The sequence below is a fragment of the Eschrichtius robustus genome, chromosome 12 (assembly GCF_028021215.1).
Source record: "Eschrichtius robustus isolate mEscRob2 chromosome 12, mEscRob2.pri, whole genome shotgun sequence".
NCBI lineage: Eukaryota > Metazoa > Chordata > Mammalia > Artiodactyla > Eschrichtiidae > Eschrichtius > Eschrichtius robustus.
This window is the reverse complement of record NC_090835.1, coordinates 83,851,140-83,863,478: the sequence shown is the minus strand read 5'-3', so window position 1 is coordinate 83,863,478 and position 12,339 is coordinate 83,851,140. Positions and strand designations below refer to the sequence as shown.

General features: G+C 46.5%; 1 protein-coding gene across 4 annotated transcripts in view; it reads left to right on the top strand.

The window, feature by feature from the left end:
- The window catches only part of ELOVL5 (ELOVL fatty acid elongase 5), a 70,168-nt gene that overhangs the window by 34,536 nt on the left and 23,293 nt on the right, over positions 1 to 12,339 (top strand). For 3 of the 4 annotated variants that reach the window (XM_068557167.1, XM_068557168.1, XM_068557170.1), the window contains one exon: positions 10,478 to 10,543. In XM_068557167.1, coding sequence (XP_068413268.1) covers positions 10,486 to 10,543 — 58 coding nt within the window. In that variant the 5' untranslated portion in view covers positions 10,478 to 10,485. Of the gene's footprint in view, positions 1 to 4,001; positions 4,025 to 10,477; positions 10,544 to 12,339 lie in introns of those variants that run through there. The other variant, XM_068557169.1, reaches the window with a different exon arrangement.

Genomic DNA, 12,339 nt, shown 5'->3' with positions numbered 1-12,339 from the left:
ACATACCATCCCTTTTGCTGTGTTCTATTGGCCCTATACACAGCCCTGGTCCAGTGCAGGAGAGGATCCCTGGGGACCACCTTAGAGGCTGCCTTCCACAGATGCCAAGTTCACATGAAGACACCTCTGTCCCCTAATCCAGGGAATGAAGCTGATAGGAAGTGGCTCAGTGTAGGACTGATAATAACGGGGCCTGAGCCAGAGCCCACCTCTTGGCCAGTGTCAGGATGCTTCCTTTTGTCCACCTTGCCTCCTTCCAAGCAGTACGTCCAGTTGGCTGTGGGCAGGTATGTGCTGTGAGTTCTGGCGTTGGCAGCCACTTGGTGGCACCTCACACGTCCCCAGCTCAGTGTGACCAAGCCCATGGTTACTAATTCCCTCTTGTGTCCCGAGAACAGCTGCTGGGGGTGACAGGGAGCAGGATAGACCCTCCCTCGCTGCGCTTTACAGGCCTGGCCTCCATTGACACCTGTCAGACTGGGAAATGCTGACAGAGGGTAAGGGGTCCCGCCTCCTGCCGGGGGCGGGGGGCGGGGAGGGGGGGTGGTATTCTTTATAACAACATTCCAGAGTGGACGAAGGGCTTACACTACTTCATGCCTGCTGGCTGTATGTTATATGTGCTGTGTAACACTGTGTTTAGAAGGTAGGAGAACTGATCTCTGACTTAATGAGGTTTATTTCAGCTTAAGAGATGATTCCCCCATCCCCCGCCCCAGCTGGTGGAGTTACAGCAAACAGGGAATTGTAACCTAATTTGTAGGAATGAAGAACATTTTCTCCTTGACCCCTGTCCTAGTCTAGACTCTGTCATTGTAATACAATACATGGATATTGTCTGCAACAGATTTCATTAGTCCCAAAGCCCAGTTTATATACACAGCAGTAGTTCCGCAAGAAGGCTGGCAGCTCATCAAAATTACCTGAGGAACTTTTCAAAAAAAAAAACAAATTTCTCAGCCTCTTGACTACTGAATCAGTTTCTAGGGGTGGGTCCCAGAAATCTGTTTTTTAAAGCTTCTAGGTGATTGTGAGATGCGGACAGATTGGAAAACCCATTGATGTGAAACTGAAAGATGTGAAGGCATTCATTCATTCATAGTTTCAGCCAGTAGTCGGCAATCTGTCAGGCACAGATCCAGGCTCTGAAGGCACAGATGGGAACATCAGAGGTTCTGCCCTGAAGAGCTTGGAGCTTAATGGGGATTATGAACAAATGAGCAGATAATTGCAGTATAACTGACAATCACAACACTTTAAACATAAGCCTATAATTTTATCACTGATTGAGATAGTGGAAGTGATGATGGGCATATGAAAATGAGGCCAAGGAGGATTGCCACCCTTTTCCCGCTGACTTCCCAAATAGGTCTTAATATGGAGATTTCTAAGGTCTCTCTTACCAAGCATCATGAGTGAATACAACTGGTTGTTTTTGGTTTTTGTGTTTTTTCATTTTGTTTGTTTTTGGCTGCGTTGGGTCTTCGTTGCTGCTCAGGGCTTTCTCTAGTTGCAGCGAGCGGGGGCTACTCTTCGTTGTGGTGCGCGGGCTTCTCATTGCAGTGGCTTCTCTTGTTGAGGAGCACGGGCTCTAGGCACGTGGGCTTCAGTAGTTGCAGCACACGGGCTCAGTAGTTGTGGCATGCAGGCCCTCAAGCAAGCATGCTTCAGTAGTTGCAGCGTGTGGGCTCAGTAGTTGCGGTGTGCGGGCTCTAGGGCACGCGGGCTCAGTTGCTCCGCGGCATGTGGGATCTTCCCGGGCCAGGGATCGAACCCGTGTCCCCTGCATTGGCAGGCGGATTCTTAACCACTGTGCCACCAGGGAAGTCCCTACAACTGATCTTTTAAAATTTTAATTGAAATATAGTTGATTTACAGTATTGTATTAGTTTCAGGTGTACAGCAAAGTGATTCAGTTATATATTTTCAGATTATTTGCCATTATAGGTTATTATAAGATATTGAGTATTGTTTCCTGTACTATATAGTAAATCCTTGTTGCTTATCTATTTTACATATAGTAATTTGTATCCGTTAATCCCATAGTACTCCTAATTTATCCCTCCTCTGTCCCCCTTTCCCCTCTGGTGACCATAAGTTTGTTTTCTACGTGAGTCTGTTTCTGTTTTGTATATAAATTAATTGGTGGTATTTTTTAGATTCCACATATAAGCGATATCATATGATATTTGTCTTTCTCTGTCGGACTTACTTCACTCAGTATGGTAATCTCTGGATCCATCCATGTTGCTGCAAATGGCAATATTTCATTCTTTTTTTATGGCTGAGTAATATCCCACTGTGAATACAACTGGTTTTGTTTTTTAACTTGATAGTGTTATTTAAAATTAATTCTGCATTTATTCTCATGGATAAAGCCGTGTGAACTCAAAACCACTAATACATATTGTCACCATCCTCTTTACAATGATCTTATGAAGATGCCCCTTGAAAGGCCATACCGGGTTTGTTTTGTTTTTTGTTATTTATTTATTTATTTATTTATTTATTTAATTTATTTAATTAATTTATTTATTTATTTATTTATTGCTGTGTTGGGTCTTCGTTTCTGTGCAAGGGCTTTCTCTAATTGCGGCAAGCAGGGGCCACTCCTCATCGCGGTGTGCGGGCCTCTCACTATCGCGGCCTCTCTTGTTGTGGAGCACAGGCTCCAGACGCGCAGGCTCAGTAATTGTGGCTCATGGGCCTAGTTGCTCCGCGGCATGTGGGATTTTCCCAGACCAGGGCTCGAACCCGTGTCCCCTGCATTGGCAGGCAGATTCTCAACCACTGCGCCACCAGGGAAGCCCCCATACTGGCTATTTTAAGAGTGGTAGGTTGTGGGGTGGAAGACTTGGCTTCAAACTTCGGCTCCACCCAAACTCTGTGACCTTTGGCATCTCAGCCCCCTCTGCAGCTGTAGTAAATGAATGAACTCATTGGGCATCTACCATGTGCTAGTTGCTAGGAGTACAAAAGGCATGTCAGATACAGACTGACTTCTGCTCTGTGCTGATGGTATGAACACTGATCTTCTCTTCCACTCTGAAGTCAGTGACCAGTGTCCCCTTAACATTCCAGAGAATTTATCTAGAGACTCTTAAAAGTCTCCTGGATTTGCACATATTATGTCATCCCATCCAAAGTAGAGAATGAATGCCAGAGCTGTGAGGTGTGGATGTGGGATGGTTTCATTGCCCGTGGACTTTGCAGGGGACACCAGTCTATGGCTTAGCAAAAACTCTCATGAACATTGAATGTGAAATTGGTCAGTGCCAGAGGTCTTTGTAATGATGACAATAACACAGATACGTTTGTATCTATTGTGTGCGTCCATGATTGTAAATATTTTACATATATTATTAACTCATTTAATCCCATGGAGAAGGCACTGTCAATGGCCCTTCTTTTACAGGTGAGGAAATTAAGTAACTGGCCCAAGGTCACACAGCTAGTAAGTGGTGGAGCAGGGACCGGAACCCTGGCTATCGGGCTCCTGACCAGTGCTCCCCACAGGGTCTTTGCACACTGCTAACCACTTTGTTTCAGGAGGGCAGAGTGATGTCTGTCTCTGTCACTGTCGTTTTCCTAACGAGCAGTACTGTATACTGCTTGGCACATAGTAAGCGCTTGTTAAATATTCAGCTGCCTTTCCGATGACTGGTGGCATGAAGGGCAGTCACTCTCAGCATCACCAGGAGCACAGAAGTAAAACCAGTCATGGGAAGACCTGATCCCGGCCCTCGGATCTTTCACCTTGTCTCACCGCAGCCTCGTGTGGATTGATGAGTTACTGTCAGCAAAGCTCTTTGTGGGAGCAGAGCTCTCCATCCATCCGCAGCAGTCTGGCCTTCATCCACCGGCAAGGGGCTTTCTGTGTCTATATTCGCTTCGTCTTCTTCCAAATGACAGTGTGCTTCAACCGAAGCCAAATGTCACTGGTTTTATTCTTCTGATTTCAAATGAGAATTGAGTCATCCAAGAGTAATTTTCTACAGTGAACCCCTCTCCAGATGCTTGTGGGGTAAGTGGGTTGGTGTGTGAGGTCTTTACTGGGGAAGAACTTTGATGATATGTTCTGTTCCTTAGCTCTGAATAAGAATTCCCCTAGAAGCTACTAGAGGCCAAGGGAGAGTCACTTGACACCTAACCTGGGACTTGGAGAAAAGGTGAAGACAGAATGAACAGAGAGGAAGGACCACAGTTGATTCATTTAAGAACAGAGTGGGTGTGACCCTCCACCACTTTAGAAGAATAGAATGTCCTTCTCCGGCAATGGTTAGAATAGTGCTTTTCAGTTAACTGGTTGCAACCAAGGAATTGGAGGTGACGTGGGCTTCCCTTTCAACCTGTCTCATCTAACTTTTGTATAAGGGAGAACTTGAGTGTGGCAGCATTTACAGTCCCCTCCCCCGCCCCAGTTGTCCATTACACCAGAACGAGGGGCTCAGCCTTTAACCGCAGCGCTGACCTGTAGCAGGACTTGGTGGTGCCCCAGCTTTGCAGTGACTGGCCTGAAGCTCAGCTAGAGCTGTGTCCTTTCTCACGTGCTTGCTGTGCGGTAGGAGAAAATGACTCCATCAGAGTATTAACGAGAGTTGGATGTGCCCTTAGAATGAGGATAAGAGAGTATGAGAAGCCTATGGGGGAATGAGAGTAAGCATAGGTTCCTGGATTGTCGAAATGAGGGGACCACTGTTGATGTGGCAGATAATTTCTCCCGAGCCAAGATTTAATCCGGAGTTATCTTCTTTTTAAGTGCCAGCACTCTAAAGGGATTCTCTTGTCAACTTGATTTCATATCTGGAAGCTTGTTAGTGCTTAGATGTTTTTCCCCTTAGGATCTTTATGACAGTTGTATATTTTAACATTTCTGAGCAGATGTGGTTATTCTCCTCCGCTCATTCCCAAGCTGATTTTCTCCAACCAAGAAAAACCTTTTTAAATTCAAGAAACAGTGTTGTGACTACCAAATTAAAGCACCATTTAATGTTTTGTGTTATTGGCAGCAACTTGGAATGTTCCCATGCCTGCTTAACAGGAGTTGACTGTTAAGGGGATGAATGGGTTGGAGAATAGAAAGTGGAGGGAGATTTCCTCCTGACCCCTGGGAGCTGGAAGCTCAGTTTAGCTGACTCATTTTTAGATGAACTGCGACAATTCTAAATGAATAAATAAATAAAACAGGACACCATGAGGAAGCTAACAGTAGTTAAATGTCTGCAGTAAACACATTTTTAAACCAAAAGCAATGTGACTTGACTGATTCCACAGGAAAGGGGGCTTTCAAAGCAAGCTGACTGCTCCCTGCCACCATTGCCTTGGCAGCAAGAAAAACCAGGGCTTGACCCTGAAAATAAATCGTCACTGCTAAGCTTTAGAGTCAGCAAACAGCCTGGTTGTGGGTTTAGGTAATTAACTTCCTTTACTATGATAATTTTTTAAAATCTTGCTATCCTTTAAAACAAATTTGCCTTAAGATCCCAGCACTTTTCACGTGCTTGGTAGCTTTCTCACTTTCTCCTGCTCCAGGTATAAATGGCCAAGATTCTCAACATTTGCATTCTTACCAAGACCAGTAACTTCATCTTGAGAATCGCGGTGGGAGCAGCTCTCCTTAACCCCAGCGACCTTCCCTGTGGCCACCCCACCACCCCATTTGCTCACAGTTTGTTGTCTCTCTTGGGGGCCACATGGAAAGGGGGGGGCACTGGTTTGCCGTAAAGCTTGTTGTGTCTTATTTCAAGCCTCCAGCAAATTCTGTGTGATACTAGATCACAGTGAAAACGAATGCTTGTTCAGCCTCACGCAGATGACTCACCTGGGCCTGCTCCTGCGGAGAGCTAACTCATGGACAGACGGATCTTCCACAGGAGCCCGGCTCTCTTTGGGGGATTCAGGTTTTGCCCTTTTGTGCCCTGTTTTCATCAGGTATTTCCGGGTTTGTGTATTCTGAGCTGTGGCAGTTTGAACGTTTCTCTTGAATTTAGGCCTGAGGCTCACCTCAACCCTAAAATATGTAGGGCACGTGCCAGGAACTTGCCACGGGTCACAGAACTAATCCTTGATTTAGATGAAGGTGTACTGAATGCTCTCTCATCCTCTTTTAATACAGGGTAATTGCTGGCCCTAGTTAGTCATTTCTTTTCTCAGTGAGATACTTAGCATGAGGCGCAATTGTAATACAGCTGCATAGTTACCAAAAACACTCCAGAATTTGATAGTGGGAAGTGGCTTTCAACTAAGAGTGTCTTCTGGGAAATGTGCGTACAAGAGTTCTTTAAAATCTATTCTGATTTACCTGCCCGTGTTTTCTGCCCTTATCCTGTTTCCACTGTTGTCATTTTCTGTGTGTGGCCCTTGAACTCGTGAAGAGCTTTTGGATGCTGTTGTGGTTGGAATTTTCCTTAATGTATCTGATTACTCCCTGTCGTGACCTGTCATTCTGGGAGGCCCCGCAGGCTGAGCGAGTGCCAGAGACTCCTGGTTAAAGAGGGTGGGGAGGCGATGCTTGGCTTGGTGTCAGCGTGATCTGGCCCCTGGGAGGTGCTGACTCTCCCTTTTTCCTGTCTGAGTGTGGGGAACCAGTCACATCAAAGAATGGCTTATTCTTTTGCTGCGCTCAGGACCAGAGCTCCTCTTGCGTGGGCCCAGCGCCTGGGCTTGGTCCCTGCTAGTACAATTGTCCAGAGCAGCTGTGTGCCTGCGTGGCCCAGCTCGCCCAAGCTGCCAGTAGGTTGGCTGGTTGTTAAGAAGTGACGTTCCCAGCCCACGTGCAGCTTGGAAGATGGGGATCTGCCGCAGTCAGGCAGGCCACAGACCTGGCCGTGCGGTTGGACACCTTGTGTAAAGTGGGTCATGCCATTCCCATGATCCCAGATCGCCAGGCAGAGTGTCAAGGGCTTTGCAGGGCCCTGTGCCTCTCCCGTTCCTTTAGAAAAGTACAAAAGAGCACAGCTCAGCCCACAGGCTGCTCAGCAAGTGCGCAGTTCGCCCAGCAGGGCGGGCTGGCCCGGTGGGAGGAATTCACTTGCTGGGACCTTTTGTCCTGTTCCTGCCAGGCGGGCCAGCCCGGAAGCTGCGAAGGGGACGCGGGGATGGGTGTGAGTGCAGCTAAGGTGCCGCCTCCCCTGCCAGCCGGTGGCCACGAGCTCCCCGCACCGTGGGGTTGATTTCTGTGAACCCCAGTGGGCGGGGAGGGGAGGACAGAGGGGCGATGGCCCCAGGCCACTGCCTCCAGCTGGCCCTCAAACAGGAGTGCCCTTTCTCTCTGCTCTGTGGTCACCTTATCTGAGTGACGACCGCATTTTCCAAAGTAAATTTTCGCTCCATGATCCCATCCCCTTTACCCTGCTTTATTTTTTCTTGCTGACAGTCACTTTACGTAACATATTTTACGTGTGTGTTCCTGCCCAGCCTGGAATTTTGTTCCCTGCTGCACCCGTCAGGGCCGTCCTGCCTCTGCGCCTGGCACGGGGCAGGCGCTTGGTAAGCGTGTGGTGTGAATGAGAAATGAATCCATGGTATTAAGGGATCTGGACGTGTGGCTGGCTGGACAGGGACACGGCACTGTGCTGCGATGATGAAAGCAAACCTTTGCTGGAGAAGCCTCCTGGTGACCGGTGTGAAAACTGCCCCTTCTGAGAAGGTCACGGGACGTGTCCAGTTGTGGGCATGGCCGGGGGAGAGGATGGGGAAAGCCATGAACGTGGCCGCGTCCAGCCCACAACCAGGCCTCCGATTCCCCGGCCAGGGGCTCTGCTGGTTAGGGCCTCATGTTCCCCCTTTTCAACATAGACATTTCAGGAATTATGAGCAACTCTCTGAAAATTACTACTGTTGTGATTGTTCGGCTAGCTCTTTGACGTGTTCCTGAGTTTGATGGTGAAAAGTTCTGCAAGCCTGAGAGAATTCTCAAGCTGAGAAGAAATGTGGTCTAAGAACAGCTGGGCCCTTACTGACAGAAGCGTGTGGAGATGTTCCGTCTTAGAATGAGCCCCTGTGCTGCCGCCTCCTGCAGGGCTCAGGACGGGTTCAGATTCGGATTGTTCAGGACAGACGGCCTGTAACAGAAGTCTTCAGTATCACCACGTACTAGATCCCATAGTCTCTTCTGGGGGCCTGCTGCTGGGTTCAGAGTGATTGGGCTGAAATTTTACCTTGTGTTTAGCCAGGCTGCTTTTCTGTTGCCATGACGTCAGCGTTGTCATCTTTGTAACGATGGGTCATTTATACCCATTCCTGGGCCTCATTTTTTCCCGAAGTCCACGGATGTTCTCCCCCCACCTCCACCCCACAGGTGTGTTTCCTGTCATTTTTGAGCACTCCTTTACTTCTGTTTCCAGCTTTTCTACATCCTCCCTACATAGAAACCAAAACTGGTTACAGGCTCCTGTGAAAGGGCTCTTAGTTAAAAATGAGAATGATGTTCTTACTGTTTTCGTCAGGTGTGCTCCTGATGTTAGATCCCAGAATGCTGTTACTTGCTAGGACTTTTACAGCTTGTTGTTAATGCGTATATGCATCATTTCCAACATCTGCTTGTTGGCAGACTCGGTTGGTTTTGGTGTTCAGCACGTGCCTTCTCCCCCATCGTGAAAGTCTAGTCTGTTCTAGGCCTCCAGGCGAGCTCTTTGTGTTTTTCCCTATTCGACAATCCTTTGTACACGGCAGGTTTAGTACGTTCATTTCAGCCTCATCTTTCATGCTCAGATAATGCTTCACGCTGACAGGTGCCTCTCTCCTGAGACGTTGTCAACTATCCCACCTTCCATCGCTGCCCCCTGGGGGTGTTAGGACTTGCATTGGACGTTGTGAGCTCACTGGTGGGAGTTGAGTGGGCAGGGCACACGGGCGCTGGCGGTATCCACTGTGGAGTGGACCCTGCGGCAGACACACAGCAGGAAGCCTTTATGGGAGGGCTTGCTGCGTGCCAGGCACTGCTCTAAGGACCTTAGGGGTATTAGTGTATTAGATCATTTGCTCTTCTTAACAGCCTGAGGGGCAATTATTATTTCCCACATGTTACAGGTAGGAGGCTAAGTAACTTGTCCAAGGCCATATTACTATTAAGTGGAAAAAATGGGTTTCAAACCCAAATTGTCTGATAAGGAGCCCAACGTGGAACCTCTTAATCACCTGCCAGCCTGTCATGCTTTTCTGCCTGGTTGTGTAACTGTTGAATGACAAAGGTGGCATATCAAATGGTTGGCACTTGGGTGTGTGGGAGCTGATGGCTTCCTGGCCGAGGGAGTCCGCGCCCTGCAAGTCTCCCCCCAGGGCAGGACAGATGCTGGAACGGAACCCTGGTCGCTGCTGCTTTCAAGGTGTCATGGATGGCAAATGATTAACTGCCTAGTTGATGAAACCAATTCTGCCTTTGCCCTTGGAAGCAAAAATATTTGTGGTTATTTCTATGAGAGTAATGACCAAGACAGTTAAACGTTTGCCTCCTAACTTTAATATAGAAAATCTAGTCAATACACAGATGAAAAGATGCTTCGCTACCCTGTAAATGTAAATCTTAAATGGGGGGAAGATAGAGAGTTATAAAGTCTTAAAGATGGAGGTAGGTCTGTAACCAGTAATAGGAGATCATCTCCAAGATGTTGTCAGTGAAAACAATCAGCAGTATTTTTCCAAGCCTTTTTTTTTTTTTTTTTTTTTTGCAGTTACCACAGTAAGAATATATTTCACATCACAGCTGAGTACATCATACTCATAAGTATGGTACAGTAACACTGAAGATTCACGACAGTATTCATTCTCACTAAGGGCAAAGCACTCTGATTATTATGATCAGTTTATTATTTCTAATGCGAAGTTGACTTGATCATCTATTAATGGGTTGTGACCAACAATTGTAAAAACTCCCATTTGGCATGACTTCTTTTGTGCTCAAAAGAGAGAAATCTCTGGAAGTATACCCAAGAAATGGTACCAGTAGGTTCCTTCTAACAGTGGGGTGGAGGGATTGTGTTGGAGCAAAGTGATGAGATTTTTCTTACCTCCTCTTTTCATTTTAAATGTTTGAATTTTTTTTTACTATGGACGTGAGTACGTTAAGACAGTAATTAATAAAAGTACCCAGCAGAGGAACTGTCTTCTCCCTGTGGTGGTCCTGTTTGCCCCAATGGGCTCTTCCCTGTCTGCCTCCTTTCTATCCAGTTCCATCCTTCTCCCCACTGAGATTTCAGCTTCACAGAGAGAGTTTTTACAGAGCTGAGAAAAGAAGCACAGAAAACTGGCGCTTCATTTATAAAGTGAATTCATGGGATTGTGTCTTTTCTTTTGATTTTCAAATTAGAACTTAGCCCATAGGTTACTTTTGTGAGTTTAAAAAGAAATTGTTTGAACATGAGGAACTTAACCTTGTCCAGAGCATGTTCCCTGAAAAGAATTTGTTCTTGTTGTTTTATGAAAAAATACAAAAAGCATTTTGAGTAGAGATTTAATCAATGTCTCTTTTTCTTAATAGGTTTCAAAATGGAACACTTTGATGCATCACTTAGTACCTATTTCCAGGCATTGCTCGGCCCCCGAGGTAAGGTGGTTTTGGGTTTTGCTCCCCCCTCCTTTCCCCCCGCTCCTTGTTACAGGCACATGTAAATATTGCACAAATACATTCTAGAAAACATGAGCATTTTCCAATGATTAGACTAACGCTTTGTCCTGGATACCAGGGGCTTGGAGTCCTCTGAGGTCCCCTGGCTGCTGGGGCGGAGACACAGGTGCTGTGACCCTCTGCTGACTTTGGCTGGAGCTCAGGTTTGCTGTCAAGCTTGCAGCCTGAGAATACCACAGATTTCACCACTGCTGGTGGCATGGTGTCCTCAGTTCTTGTTAGTCTCCAGCTGAAACTGACTTCCAAAATGCACTGCTGCAATAGGAGTTTAAAACTCTTCCCCTTTTACAATTCTAAGGGCTTTTTAATGTCCTTTTGTGTTGTGTCACGTCAATGGCTAGATATATACACCTGAGCTCTTTTGCTCATCTTTCATTACCTTTTAGGAAGTAGGTCAGCTCCATGTTACACCTTCTTCTAATGTCATCTATAATGTCTTAGTTGTAAAGAAGGAACTTTGGGAGTTCCCAGGAAGATTCTTAGGAAAACTGCAAGAGGCTTTTAAACAGATGAAAAGATTCTCAGTTTCACTTGTGTCTTTTAAAATACAAAAGAAAACAATAAAAGGAACTTCATCTGTTAGTAAGGCAGAGATGAAATAAGGCTGATACCATCTGTGGTAATAGTGAGGATGTGGAGAAAGAGTCTAACTTGGGGTAACCTCTCTGGAGGGCAGTTGTGTTTTCTGTTGAAATTAAAATGCTCATGTCCTTTGACTCAGCAAAGATATGTATAAGGAAGGTCCTTAACAGCATTGCTTGTCAAAACTGGAAATAATCTAGAAGCCCATCCGTAGGGGACAAGTTAAATTAGTGTGCAGCCCTTGGAAAAGAACAAGCCAGATCTATCTCTCTGTGCTGGTGTTGGGACGATGCCTTCCTTTGAGTGTTGCTGGATCAAAAATCCAATTTTAAATGGCTGAAACAATAATAAAAATTATTAGCTTACATTATGTGATCTGAGTTACTTCAGGGGCTCCATGATGATACCCAAGAACCCCATTCTTGTCATTTCCTACCTTGCATCATCGGTATGTCAGCAGCTCTGTCCTCAGGATAGGTTTCCCCACCTTTCGTGGTTGCAAGGTGGCTTCTACAGCTCTAGGCTGCACCTCCAGAGGAGGAGGGAGAAGTCTGATCATTTGCACGGTTTTAAGAACAAGTAAATTCTTCCCCAGAGCTCTTCACAAACTGTCATCTCCTCAAGAGTTCAGTGGCCACAGTTGCTCCACATGCTTATGTCTGAGCCAGTCCCCAGGGAGTGGGTTAGGTCTCCACAGTTGACTAGATCCCTAAGGATTTACCGCCTGGGGTTGGGGCCAGCCACCCAGGAAGTACTTGGATACTTGGTCATATAGAAGAATGAAGATCTGTGATAAAATTTAAAAAGCACAGTGCAAAACAGCGTTAAGTAAAAGGAAATGGGAGGTTTTTGTGGGCGCATTTATTGTGTTTGTGATTATGTACACATCAACATTTGTAACAGTCTGATGTTAGTTGCTACGAAGGAACTTGTTTTCTCAGAATTGACGGCTTCCAGCCCAGAGCTGAGAACAGAAGGGGTTAAGAATCGTCTTGTTAAGCTCACTGGGGCGGCCGCTCCCCTGAAGGGCTTCTGGGAAGCACAGTTCGGCAGAAGTGGCCACCACCCTAGCATCACTAGTGGGGAGAGGGTGGAGGGCGTCTCCCTCTAAAGCCAAGAGAAGAAACACGGGG